This window comes from Mustela nivalis, assembly GCF_964662115.1.
Source record: "Mustela nivalis genome assembly, chromosome: X".
In the NCBI taxonomy this organism is placed as follows: domain Eukaryota; kingdom Metazoa; phylum Chordata; class Mammalia; order Carnivora; family Mustelidae; genus Mustela; species Mustela nivalis.
Window position 1 is genome coordinate 30287836 of NC_139040.1, and position 13234 is coordinate 30301069.

Consider the following 13234-nt stretch of genomic DNA (forward strand, 5'->3'; position numbering starts at 1 on the left):
AGATAATTACATAATCATCTGGTCCCCCTGACCTCTTCAGTTTCATCTCTTGCTCAGTCCATACTAAGTTCTATCTCTACTGCAATGGAGAAACTTTTGCTAAATTTGGACATTTTCCCTCCTCCTCCCCACACTCCGTTCCCTGTATAGACTTGTTTTATTCTAGTGGTATTGTTGGATATGCGTGCATATACGTGTGTATGTTTCCCTCTACTGTACAATAAACCCTTCGACTGTATCCCTGACACAGTGTCTAACACCAGGACATTCCTACCTGAAAACTGGTTGGTGAATTATTTCTGAATTTCTTTCCCTTAGTTGCTTATAACATGCTTGTATTGAAGTCAGTTCTCCAAATACTTCTTTATTCAAAAATTATATTAAGGAGGGATGCCTGGGTGGCTCAGTGGGTTAACTGCCCACCTTTGGCTCTCCTGGGATCAAGTCCCACATCGGGCTCCTTGCTCAGTCAGGAGCCTGCTTCTCCTGCTTCCTCTGCCCCTCCCCACACTTGTGTTCTCTCTTGCTTGTTCTGCTTTTCCCTCTCCCAAATAAATAAATAATCTTTAAAAAAATTATATTGGAGTGGCTGGGTGGTTCAGTCGGTTAAGCGTCTGCCTTTGGCTCAGGTCATAATCCTGGGGTCCTGGGATTGAGCCCTGCATCGGGCTCCTTACTCAACGGGGTGTTTGCCTCTCCCTCTGCCCCTCTGCTCATGCTCTCTTTCTCCAATAAATAAATAAAATCTTAATTTTAAAAAAATCAAAAAATTATATTAAGGAGTGGCCATTAAGAAACAACCTTCAACTCCACCCAAGTTCTGTATCGAGTAAATGCAATAAGCCAGCAGACAAATAGTGATGACAAAAAAGTTCTCCAGGCCCAGCTATTCCACTACACAAATCAATTAATTGAATTTCTTTGTCTTGTTGGAGTTTCATCCTTGCGTAGAGGCCTTGACTGTAGCTTTCCATAACTGCAACTCCATTCTGGCTTATGATGCCCTTTATTACATTTAAAAGCCATCAAAAACAGACCAGGAGGAATAAATTTTGGCCATCTGTTTAAATCCAATTTATTCCTAAGAGCCTGGGCTGAGGTTTGCGTCGAGATGAGGTAAGCAGCCTGAACATTTGGAGCCTGCAGACACAATTAGCTTTGAAAGGCAGAAATCATTCGCCTGAACTCGTACTGAGTGCCTACTGTTCGCAGGCTATGATAGGAGACCCCGGGGTTAGACAACCTGGTCTCTTCTTGCCAGGGGCTCATACAGGAGCACGTGGATTAAGTTCTATAACCTCGGCATGAGAATACTTGGAGAAGAAGCAAACTAGAAAAAAACCCGGCAAAGCTGGTCATCTGAAAATGAGACTTTTCCTAGGAGCCTGTGGAAAAGGGGAAGGAATGGCGATGTGAAATAGAAAGCATGTTCAGACTTTACGGGGTTCTCGTTGGGCCGTCTTTGTGTGTGCTGCTGTTCTACATCCGTACTTACAAAGGCCCTACTTCATAGCTTCGTGAACTGAGGTTCGAGGACGTCACTCCAGGGCCCCGCGGTGCCCTCTTTCCTGCCTGCCATGGAGGGAGACCCACAAGCAGCTCGAAAGCTGTCCTTACCTTACTGATGAAGGCTCGCAGGGAGGCAAAAACATGTTTCAGCGACGCTTCGGACTGTCCATTTTTAAGGAATGCCAGATGGATATCAAATACTTTTTTCATTAGTGGGTTGTGGCCATCGTTATTTAACAGTTGACTCTACAAAACATTTAAAAAAAATACATTTTGGGGGTGCTTGGGTGGCGCGGTTGGGGAAACATCTGCCTTTGGCTCAGGTCATGATCTCAGGGCTGTGAGGTCGAGCCCCACACCGGCTCCCTCCTAGGCGTGGAGTTTCCTTAAGATTCTCTCTCTTCCCCTCCCTCTGTCCCCTCCTCTATTCTCTCTCTCTCTCTCTCTCTCTCTCTCTCAAAAAAAGTAAACCTGGAGGGCCAAAGCAATTAACTGCATTACACAGAGAAGAGGGGAGAAAATGACTGATTTTAACTCACGGGGAAGCAAGCACAATTTTCTACTTTTGAGTTCTCCTGCTAATATTACATTATGGGACAGTTACGTCATTTTTACTCTTCAGAGCACTCTCCTATTATCTCATCTTACTCCCTCGACAACCTTGCAAGATCATGGTTTTTACCTTCTTCTTTTTAAAATCCTCACGATAAAGGGGCACCTGGGTGGCTCAGTTGGTTAAGGAACTGCCTTTGGCTCAGGTCATGATCCTGGAGTCCCAGGATCGAGTCCCGAACCGGGCTCCCTGCTCAGCGGGGAGTGTGCTTCTCTCCCTGACCCTGCCCCCTCTCATGCTCTCCCTCTCTTTCTCATTCTCTCTCTCAAACAAATAAATAAAATCTTAAAAAAAAAATCCTCACAGTGCTCATTTGTGTGGAGAAGCAAACATCTGAGAAAAAGCACTGAACATCTGGCCAGGGAAGCTAGTCAGCCTGCCTTGGCATTGTCAAGCCTGACAAAACGCCTCATCACCATGGGTATCTGGGCAAACCAGTTCAATCCTAATTCGAGCTAAACATGACTGGATATATTTATAAAAGTGTGACAGAAAAGGGCTTTAAACACACACACACAAATCAAACAACAGAAGTTCAGAGGTAGCAGGAAGCTTGAGGGCAAATGAGTCCAAACCCCTCCCTTCGTGGATGTGGCAAGGGAGTCTCCGTGAATCCCCAAGGTCACACAGTAGCCAAACGAAGTCTGTCATCCAAGTTTCCAGACTGTTCATTTGGGGCTTTTTTTACTACGCTGTGCTTCCTCTGACTAATTAATTTGTGTACAATGTTTTCCTTAGGACACCACCTGAAGTGTGACTTCTCATTTTTACCTTGAAGCACTGGGTGAAAAACGAGATGGTATCCAGCACCGTTAGGGAAACTTCAGTAGCAGTGTTGCCTTCGAGAAGTGCCTGATGGAAAATGTCTGCTTCAGTTGTTGCGGAGCCTAAGATTACAGAAAAATAAGTTAATACAGACCAACGCAGAGAATCACGTGACTGTTTTGAATGATTATTCGCCTCCCCCGCAAGACTCAGCGAGAGACAAGCAAGAAGAAAGGGGGCTCTCAGTATCCGCAGACCTAATGAGCTTCGCTGTATTTATTTATTCCTTAATCAAATATGATCCTGGCTAATCAATGCCACCCATTCTTACTTCAGCTCTGTTATCAACAGCCCTGCAACACGTAATTAGGTGTCTCCGCTTCTTTGGAGACAAGATCTCAGGGATGAACTCAGATGATGTGACTAGGGAACAAAAATGAGAAATTGCAGACAGCCGGCGACGTCACCTATGGGGGTGCTCCCCCACCCGCCAGATGTTTCTAATCATGCCAATGTTAGGGGACTTGTTTCTAGATCAGAAGAAAAACAAAGCAGCCGACCGAAGGCAGCAGGTCCCTTATATTTTTACAAGGGACAACAGCAAAGCCGAAGTCCATAAAACTTGCATTTTTTTTAAAGGTCTTGAGTCTATTATTAGCTCAGGGTCCATCTACCCAAGACATTTGTCTTTATTATTAGTCCTCATGACAAAGCCAGTTTGGCTGGCTTCCTTTTCGGCAACCTCCAGGGGACTATATGGAAATGAAATATTTCTCTTTGACTTTTTATTAATATTTGCTTTTCAGAGGATCACTTCCACTTATAGAACCCTCCAGCCTTCCCTGCCTGGTCAACATTTCTCTCCTTGCCCTGTTCTCCTTGTCAATATTTCAACACATGTGCAATATGCCTTTGTCAAAATAGTATTTGCAATTCTCTCACTTCTGCATTCAGCTCAGCAGGGGTAAGCCCTTAAAATCATTGAATGAACAGATATTATATATACTGAACAAATATTATAGATACTATTATATGAAGATGCCATTGTTTGCACTGAAGTTTAACAGTAGGAATGAAGGCTAGCCAGTGTAAAATAATATGATGAGAATAGCAATTCAGTGGGGGGAAAATCAGTTTCTTTAATACCGAACTAAGAGAAAAACCATGGTTACCTAAAAATCACTGGAAAATCCACACATAGTTTATTAGGTGTTCCTGGATGACAAAAGGACTATACATAAACACAGAGATACGTAAATACATCCATAGATGTGTGGTCATTTCCGATTGTACTGGTGATTTAAGCTAGAATTCCTTCAAGGTTCCATAGCATTATGTGTATGTTTCGAATGGGTAGCCTACCCACATTTTCACTTACTGTGATTAAGTGTAAATGAACTTTCCAGGCTGCTAAGATGCTGAAGTCGGGCCTGCATCACTCCTGATCTGTTTCGAAGAGCTGGCATGGTCTGCGATTTTCGGTCTATTCCAAAGTGCTTGGACAGCCAGGCATCATGTATCCTAAAAATATTTTAAAGTTAGGAAATGGAGTACTCTAATACTATAGCTCCATGATATTTTTTTAATCTTTAAAAAGATTTTATTTATTTGACAGAGAGAGAGACAGCAAGAGAGGGAACACAAGCAGGGGGAGTGGGAGAGGGAGAAGCTGACTTCCTGCTGGGCAGACAGCCTACACAGGGCTCGATCCCAGGACCTTGGAATCATGACCTGAGCTGAAGGCAGATGCTTCAGCAACTGAGCCATGAAGGCACCCCTCAATGTTATTTAAATAAATAAATAAATAAATAAATAAAATCAAAACAAAAGATGAGGTTTCCACATAAACAGTACACTGTGTTCAATATTCTATCTACTATTACTCAGCTTGAACGAGGCAGCACTGGAAATTGTATGAAGTTTTAGTGGATATTTAAAAGAGCCTCTGCTATGAGAATATAACTAAGGAATTTAGAAAAAGCTTCTTCCTTTCCTCCTTAAAAAATCAGAATCAAGTGGCCAACACTCTGTAAGGCTTGGTCTTTTCTCAAAAGGCAAGGAAGGGCAGGAGTCACAGAAAATAGTCCGAGGGGTACTCAGAGTGGAAATGAGGTGGGGAGAATTTCTGGGGTTAGATGTGCACGAAGGAATGCCAATCTAATCTGTTTCTGGCCTGGCCTCAAACCTCGATCACACATGTCTGTTACTAGGATATGCCAACTTTTGTTTTCCTTCAGTTTTAAGATCCCATTAAAAAAAAAAAAATTACAGCTGGGTCATACGGGAACCCAGGAAAAAAAAAAAGGGTTTGTCTATCCTCTAGTAAACAGAGTGGGAGAGCCAGCAGAATCACAGAGGTGAAGGCTCACAGTGGTAGTTACCAAGCTGGCTCCAAGCCACAGGGAAAGAGAGTGGAAATCGTCACCGGAATTACCCATTATTAGGATGTTCCTGACACTCAGCCATGAACTCCATCCAAAGTGTCTGTTTAGTTCTTGGAAGTGCCATGGAATTTCACTTTTATAAAAAGGACTCTATCTGAGCTCCTTAACTCTACCCTCTAAAAATAGATCTCATTGAAATAAGTGATCTTTTTCTTAGGGTCCCTCAAACGTGTCCTAAAGTATTTACTTCATCAAGACTTAGGCGGCAAAAAGAAGAGAATAGCTCACAGAGAATGCATGTCCCAGCTGCTGTTGCGGACTTCTATTTACCTTAGCAACTGAAGTCAATATTGACAGGTTGTTGGTAAAAGTACAGACCTTATAGTTGTTCCCACTTTATGATTTGCTGCCTTCCCCGGGATCTAAGCCTTTTCTCACCTCTTTCAGAAAAGACAAGTGTCTGTTCTTGGATTAGAACAGAAACTCCGCGTAGCAGGCTAACTGCTACCCTTTGGAAAACTTAAAAATACATCCATTCACACTAGGTTAATTTACAGTTTGAGCTGAGACATGTTAAATGAAGCCCAGGTAACTCGCAAAATGAGGAATCTAGGTTTTTACGGGGCACGATCAAGACTGCCATCTGTTGGAAGAGAAGGAAAAAAAAAGTGGAAATTGTAGTGGGAATTACCTGGCTATGTTTCTTTTCCCCATGTATCTGAAGTGGAACAAACACACTCTAGGAAGAAAAACAACAGCACATTAGCGAGATATTGCCACGCTTTGCATTTTAATGAGCAATATTCAAAAACTCATGTATTCCAAAGAATGGCCCATTTAAACCATATTACAACAATATGTTTTGGTATACAGATACATACACATAACTACTTGTGGGTTTGCCATATTATATCTTTCTAGATTTATTTGCTACAACTACATTAGCAACAAAACGCTCCATATTTCTTCACCTACAATTCTAACGACATTTAAAAAGTTTGTCAATGCAAATGATGATTCTACGTCGTGCTCTATAATGTTTCATAGCAAAGATCTCTAGTTTTAGCCATTAATACCTAAAGAAAAAGTTTCTTAAGCCCTAAAAATTAGAGCAATTGCTATATTTTTAAAATGGCATTAAATACACCTTCTATTATTCAAAAATCTCAAACACATCCAGAAGTTGGGAGGGGAGCATACTAAATTCCCATGTACTCAGCACCCACCTGCTTCAACGGTAATCGGCACAGGGCCATTCTTGTTCATTCTCTACTCTGAACAGGTGTCCTGCTCACCATCCATTCTCCCTACCTCCTATATATATTTTTTTTAAGCAAACCCCCAACATCATACATTTTCATTAGTAAACATTTTGATATAGTTTTTTAAAATTGCAACCTCCGTTTTGTTTGCTGATGTTTCCTGCAAAACTTTGAAGACTTTATATGTGCACCGAGTATCCTCTTTTTGTTTTGAAAGACATGCACACATAAACATCATATTTATGCATGCTCTTTATTTATTTTTAAAGCAAGCTCTGCACCTAACATGGGTCTTGAACTCATGTCCCTGAGATCAAGAGTTGCATGCTCTACCGACTGAGCCTGCCAGGAGCCCCTGGGTGTTATTTATCTAAAAACTCCTCAGATTTCATTTTAATTTTTCTATTAGCTTTCCATAAGGATATGCAGATAGCTCAGCAAACAATCTAGGACAACTTCCCAACTCCACCTTCCCAACTTCCCAAACAACACTCGATTTTTCCCCAACTGCCTTGGAATGGAGAAGAATACATATATATATGCATATATACATGTGAAAAAAATATATATATGCACATTTCTGATGCTGGAATTACTCAGCTCTACAGGAGTACAAATTCTAAATTCCAGTCATTGAAGCTGCTCCATTAAGCCAGCATCGGCTCCAAATGAATGCTTTTGGACAGCTGATGCCACTTCTAGTTTTCTAGATCACAGAAAGACTGCTGGTGGGATGAACGATGGTCTATTATTAGCTAATTTTGCTGCTATCATAAGTATTCCATCTCCATGTTTTGTCCCATCTGTATGAAGAACCTGTGTGCTGGCCTTGATGCTACCAAAACAGTTGACTATTTCCTATATTATCAGTAAATAAGCTGTTGGGGGAAAAACAGGTAATATTTTAACCCCCAAACAAGGAGAAAATTGATGAAAATAAATTAGTATAACTTACTCGAGAAGGATGAGAATGTTTATGAGCTCCTGAGGAGAGACTTTATTCCAGTAAGTTAAGAGAGTATCTGAAAATGGAATAAACAAAGTGGCAGATCTTGAAATAAGCACAGTAAATAGCACAGTACCCCCAAAGTATCAATAACCAAGCTTCAACAACCGTCAGTTCCCAGCCGGTTCTTTCATCGATGTCCTCCTCTCCCAGCTCATTGTTCAAGGCACACATTGTATTTGTGTGAATTAATTCCAGATATATCACTTTATCTGTAATTATTTAATGATTATTTTTATTTAGTTTGTAAATATTCTTTTGGATGGCTGATACTAATCTTCATATCATCCCTGAAGACAGAGGAAGGGAAAAGGACTGGGGTGTTTTCAATGAACTTCCTGAAATTTTGCATAATGCCGCGTGCTTAGGAGTATTTTTCCGAAAGGAGGGTCAAGCACCTTTGCCTGCTACTCTAAGGGCTCTGTGAACCAAAAAGTTTGAGAACTTTAAACTTGAGAAGAAGAGATTTTTTTTTTACCCTTTGCCTTTGTATTATAAACTCTGAAGTCTTTTTTTTTTTAAAGATTTTATTTATTTATTTGACAGACGGAGATCACAAGTAGGCAGAGAAGCAGGCAGAGGGAGAGGAGGAAGCAGGCTCCCCGTTGAGCAGAGAGCCTGATGCAGGGCTCGATCCCAGGACCCTGGGATCATGACTTGAGCTGAAAGCAGAGGCTTTAACCCACTGAGCCACCCAGGCACCCCATAAACTCTGAAGTCTTGATATTATGCAAATAGATACACACACACACACACACACACACACACACAGTTAAAAACAAAACAACAGGCTGAATGAAAATGGAGTTGCTTATGCTAAGCCTCCCACCACCAAACCTAGACAATTACAGTTCCCACTCGCCCAGGAATGGAATTGTAAACCAGTCAATTAGGAATCATCTGATGGGCACTACTAAGGTAATCTGCCTGACAGAGCCCTGGCATCCCCTAGACAAAAGTGACTTTGCAATAACAAACCCACTTTCCCTGCATAAGCTTTCCCTGCATAAACTTCCTTGCTCCAGCTCCCTTCTACCTCTAGAAGTCTTTCATTTTGTACAGCACCTCAAGACTACTTTGTCTGCTAGATTGGATGCTACCTGACTCTAATCAATTTTTGCTCAAATACACTCTTACAAACATGCCTGCTTATCTTCTAACCGTATGTCCAGGCGCATGTATCTAACTATCCCAGATATAAAAGTCCCTTAAATGTATCATGTATACTTCTCTTTTGACCCGCTTCTTTACTCCAACACAGTAATTTACCGAGATTAAAAAGAAAAAATACTGCTGCCATTTAACTCTCCATTCATTTTTCATTTACTTTTTAAAAGATTTTTATTTTTAAGTACTCTCTACGCCCAAAGTGCGCTAGAACTCAATTGCGAGATCCTGTTGCATGCTCTACCCCCTGAGTCAGACAGGTGCCCCCTCCGTTCCCTTTTTATGCTACTCAGATATAGCTCTTGGCGCTCATAGCTCTTAAATGTAAAAATGTCATAGGCATCGCAAGAGTGGTAAATGACAAAACTGCCAACCCAGCTACAACCTGGGCAAGATAAGGATGGAAGACTAGGCAATGTTGGCTAGGCGGAGAGGGGGAGACAGGGAGGAATGCAGGGATTTTGACTTTTCTTCCAACTGTTTCTAAAAGCCACGGGTGTTGACACTTTCCAAAACACTGACCCTCAAGAATAAAAATGCTAAAAATGGCATCGTTAGTTTGTTTAAAAAAAAAAAAAAAGCGGGCAGGGACTTCCGGTTTCCCCCACTCCTGCCTTTTGATTGCCGTGCTGCTCGGAGAAGCCCAGATCCCCCAGAAGCCACTGGGTTTCCGGCCTCTCGGCCTCCTGTCGGAGAGCAGCGTGAGGGCGCCATCCTCTCTCTCCCACGCAACGGCTCTCTTCCCACCAAAAGGCCGGTGCCTTCTTCCCACCCAAAAACTCCGGAACTTTCTGCCCATCCCTGAACCACCCCGGTGCCAGCTTCGTGCCCAGAGACAGCTTCGCAGGTCTGTAAAAGGGGAAAAGGCCTCATCCCAGCCGCGGCTTAGTGCTAGTCAGCAGCTCCTCCGCCATTTTCTCGGCAACGGCGGTAGCGCTGTTAAGCCGCTGGCCTGTCTCCACCGTTTCCAAACCCCAAATCGGCGAGACATGATGCAGGCTGGGAACATGGGTGGAGGAGAGAGGGGAGGTGGTAAGAAACCCTCAGGAAGAGAAAAATTACAGTTTAGTGTATGTGATGTATCATCTGATGATTTTAAAAAAACCTGGCTAATGCTAAAAGAGCTCCATGACAAAGAGCTACGCCGTTTACAGGCAAAATTAGCCAGTTTGAGGAAAGAGCGACTGGCCGATGGAAGGTGGACGGGCTCCACAGCCAAAATTAAAGAGCTGACCGCGCAACAGAAAGTCCTCAGTAGCACCATTCAAAACTTGCGAGATCAGTTAAATGCAAAAACATGTGAACGCTGTTCGCTGAATGAAAGCTACAGGAACACACTACAGCAGGAATTTTACGATATCCAACAACAAAATCTTCACTTTATTGCTCAGCTTACTGAAGAAAGGAATAGGTTAAGGGAAGAAAATCAGAAGCTTTCTGCAGAACTAAAACGGAATCTGCAGCATTTGCCCCCTTCTTTTTCTAGTAGTGATGATGAGGTATTCATTCCCTGTACTCAAAGGTCTGTGCCAGTTTTCTCGGTCAGGGAGCCCTCCCCAGGAACTCATGTGTATCTGCCTGTCAGATTGATAAAGCAATCAAATACTGAAGAGATGAAAACTGGACGAAAGGAACGACCACGAAGTCCAAAGTTTTCGATTCCATTTTATAGTCAGGACCTCTTCGAGGACCGGGAGACCTCTCCTGAGCAGCCTTATCCTAATAGCAGTAAGCCTGGCACAGAGAGCAGTACCAATCAGAAGTCACCTGCAGGGTTTCCTTTAACATCGATAGTTGGTCCTCAAAAGGGGCAAGGATTTCAAGATGTTTCAAACCACGAAGACCAGCTTGGCCAGCCGAAAAGGAAACAGATCTTCACCCAGAGGACCTCCACCCAAAGGACCACCACACAGAAGTGTGAAACTCAGATTGACTTCTCTTGGAGCCTTTCCAGTATTTCTACCACAGGCAACCCCACTACTCAAGTCGTATCTGAAACTTCAGAGGAAAATATGCCTGATTATAAAGGAAGTTCATTTCCCCCTTTTACACAGAGTATGGAAAAGCCCTCTTTAAATGTATTTCCTTTTGACTATACTGTAAGATCTAGTGGGAAAAAAAAATCGAAGAGTGGTATAACTCAGTACAACATTGGGTTTTCCGTAAGAGATTGCAGCTACCCGATACCTTTCACTGAACAATCCACTGGGAAGAAGAATGTTAATGAGTCTACAGATAAGGAGCATGATGCCAATAGGCCTCTCGGTGATACCCAAAGTTTCATCTCAGGGTCTGCAATAAAGAGAAAAGCCAGGACACAGACAGAAAAAGAGGGAAAGTAACTTTGCCTCATCCTCTCAAGGAAAATGCTCTTCTTTTACAAGAGGACAGTCTTCCTGTCAATTCAGACTGTGTAACTGATTATCCCTGACTCTGATTCCATTTCTCCAGAAATAATAAACAAGACAATAAGAAAAAAAAAGTTTGGCAAATGACTAAGACTTTGAAACAGTGACTTATTGCCAATTAATAAAATGTAGCCACAAATAGAAAAGGAAATTCATTCTGTGGAATTCCTCCACTTCCACATTATAAGTGTAGAGGTCTGTCATCTTTTTGTTGAAACTAAGTTGCTACTGTTTATGAACCAATAAAGCCAAGAAAGGACCTGAAGAGTATGGACTTCTAAGGGTTCAACATATAAATGCATACAGAGTAACTAAAATATTTACCAGACAAGACAAAGTAACTAGAATACATCCACTGAGAAAGATCCAGAAGCAGAATTTTTCAGAATAAAATGAATATGACTTTACACATACAAAAGATAAAGAGGAGATGTGACATGGACTGTATACTAGTTATAAAAATGTGCTTTTAAGAATCAAAAAGCAAGAGCAGAAGAGAGAAAAATCTAAGCAAAAATTCAGCAAGCAAGGTCAACATTTACAAGAGGAGCAGAACTATGAAGTTCTCAAGAAACAAAGCAGTTATGGTCTTATCCATCACATTAAACAAGCTGCCAGAGGCTTAACCCTGGTAATTACAGTATATGGCGTGAGAGTGGGCGTGTGTGTGTGCAGGTGCACGCATGTGTGCATGTGTGTGCACATGCACTCTGCTGGAGTGGAGATGAGGAGAAAGTAGTCAGCAGTGCATCTCCCCAACTCCTTTCCCTGCCCCCTCCATTTTTCCTCCCCCTGCCCCCAACTCACTTTCCCTGGGCAGTGGTGGTATTCAACTACTTTTTTTTCTTATTTTTGTTTGTTTGTTTTTTCTCATGTGTCACTTAGGCCTTTTAAAAAAAAAAGCAAATTTATTGAGAGAATTCATGGGCCATAAACCCCATTTAAATAGTGCACAATACAGCAGTTTATAGTATTTTTAAAGAATTGTAAAACCACCACCCCAGTTTTAGAATATTAGATATTTAGAATATCTAAATATTTTAGAATATTTTCATCACCCTAAAAGGAAACCCCATATACATTAGCAGTCACTTTCCACCTTGTTGCTCACATCTCCATCTTGCAGGAAGACAAAAACTGAGCTGTGGCTGTAGTTGTTAACTGATCCATTATCTCTCAGACTGAAATACCACTGGGGTTAAAAATGATCTCCCTTTATTTCTTTCCCAAAACAGGGAGGTACATCATATAGTCTCAATATAATCTTTGACTTTTACTCTAAATTATATAGTCTTAGAATTTAAGATTATAGTTGTTTTTTGACTTTTATTAATAAACTCTAAGATTTATTATTCATATCTAGCTTTTCTGAAGGTCTTTGATGGTTAACTACCAAATTATTTTATGTTTTTATATCCTGCATTATTATTTAAAAAAAGATTTAGAGTAATATTTTAAAATATTTAACAGAAATATTTAAAAATACTTGAATATAAAAATGTTTAAAATATTTAAATATAGAAATGTTTAAAAATAAAGCAAGTAAGTAAAATATAATTATGATAATCAGAACCCGGGTGCTTTCATGTTCTTCATTCCTGCATACATTTTTTTTTTTAGCAAAAATATTGAGAAAAGGAAGAAAAAGGAGGGAGTTGTGTAAGTGAATGTGATATTTGGGAATGAGATAACCTAATTTTACTTCCAGAGGACTTGCAGTTTATGAAAACCCTTTGGTTAGTCTATCCTATAAAGAAGTGTTAAAACTAATAAATAATACAACTGTACACCAAAGGGGGAAAAATGAAGCCTGAAAAACAGCGTAACACCACACAATGCCACAGGCAGGCACCATGAAGATAACAGCAGCATTCCCGACCCTCCGAGAACACTTCCTGTCTTTTTGTTTGCTTTTGGTTTTCCAAATCCTGGGTCAAATAAAAGCTTAAGTATTAAATGTGACTCCTGGTTATTATTTCCTTCTGTTTACTTTGGTCATTTAATGCGATACAAGCTCTGCATGGAAAAAAATATGTTTAGCACTTTTGAAACTACAGTTTCATTTTAGAAATCAATTTTTAAATTAAAAAAACAATAGTGTGAAGAATCAAACCCAGATG

General features: G+C 41.0%; 1 protein-coding gene across 2 annotated transcripts in view; it reads right to left on the bottom strand.

The window, feature by feature from the left end:
* DOCK11 (dedicator of cytokinesis 11) overlaps positions 1-13234 on the bottom strand; it is a 189459-nt gene that overhangs the window by 48053 nt on the left and 128172 nt on the right. For both annotated transcript variants that reach the window (XM_082716291.1, XM_082716290.1), the window contains 5 exons: positions 7489-7555; positions 5963-6010; positions 4266-4408; positions 2894-3009; positions 1618-1755 (listed from right to left, as the gene is read on the bottom strand). In XM_082716291.1, coding sequence (XP_082572417.1) covers positions 1618-1755; positions 2894-3009; positions 4266-4408; positions 5963-6010; positions 7489-7555 — 512 coding nt within the window. The remainder of the gene's footprint in view (positions 1-1617; positions 1756-2893; positions 3010-4265; positions 4409-5962; positions 6011-7488; positions 7556-13234) is intronic.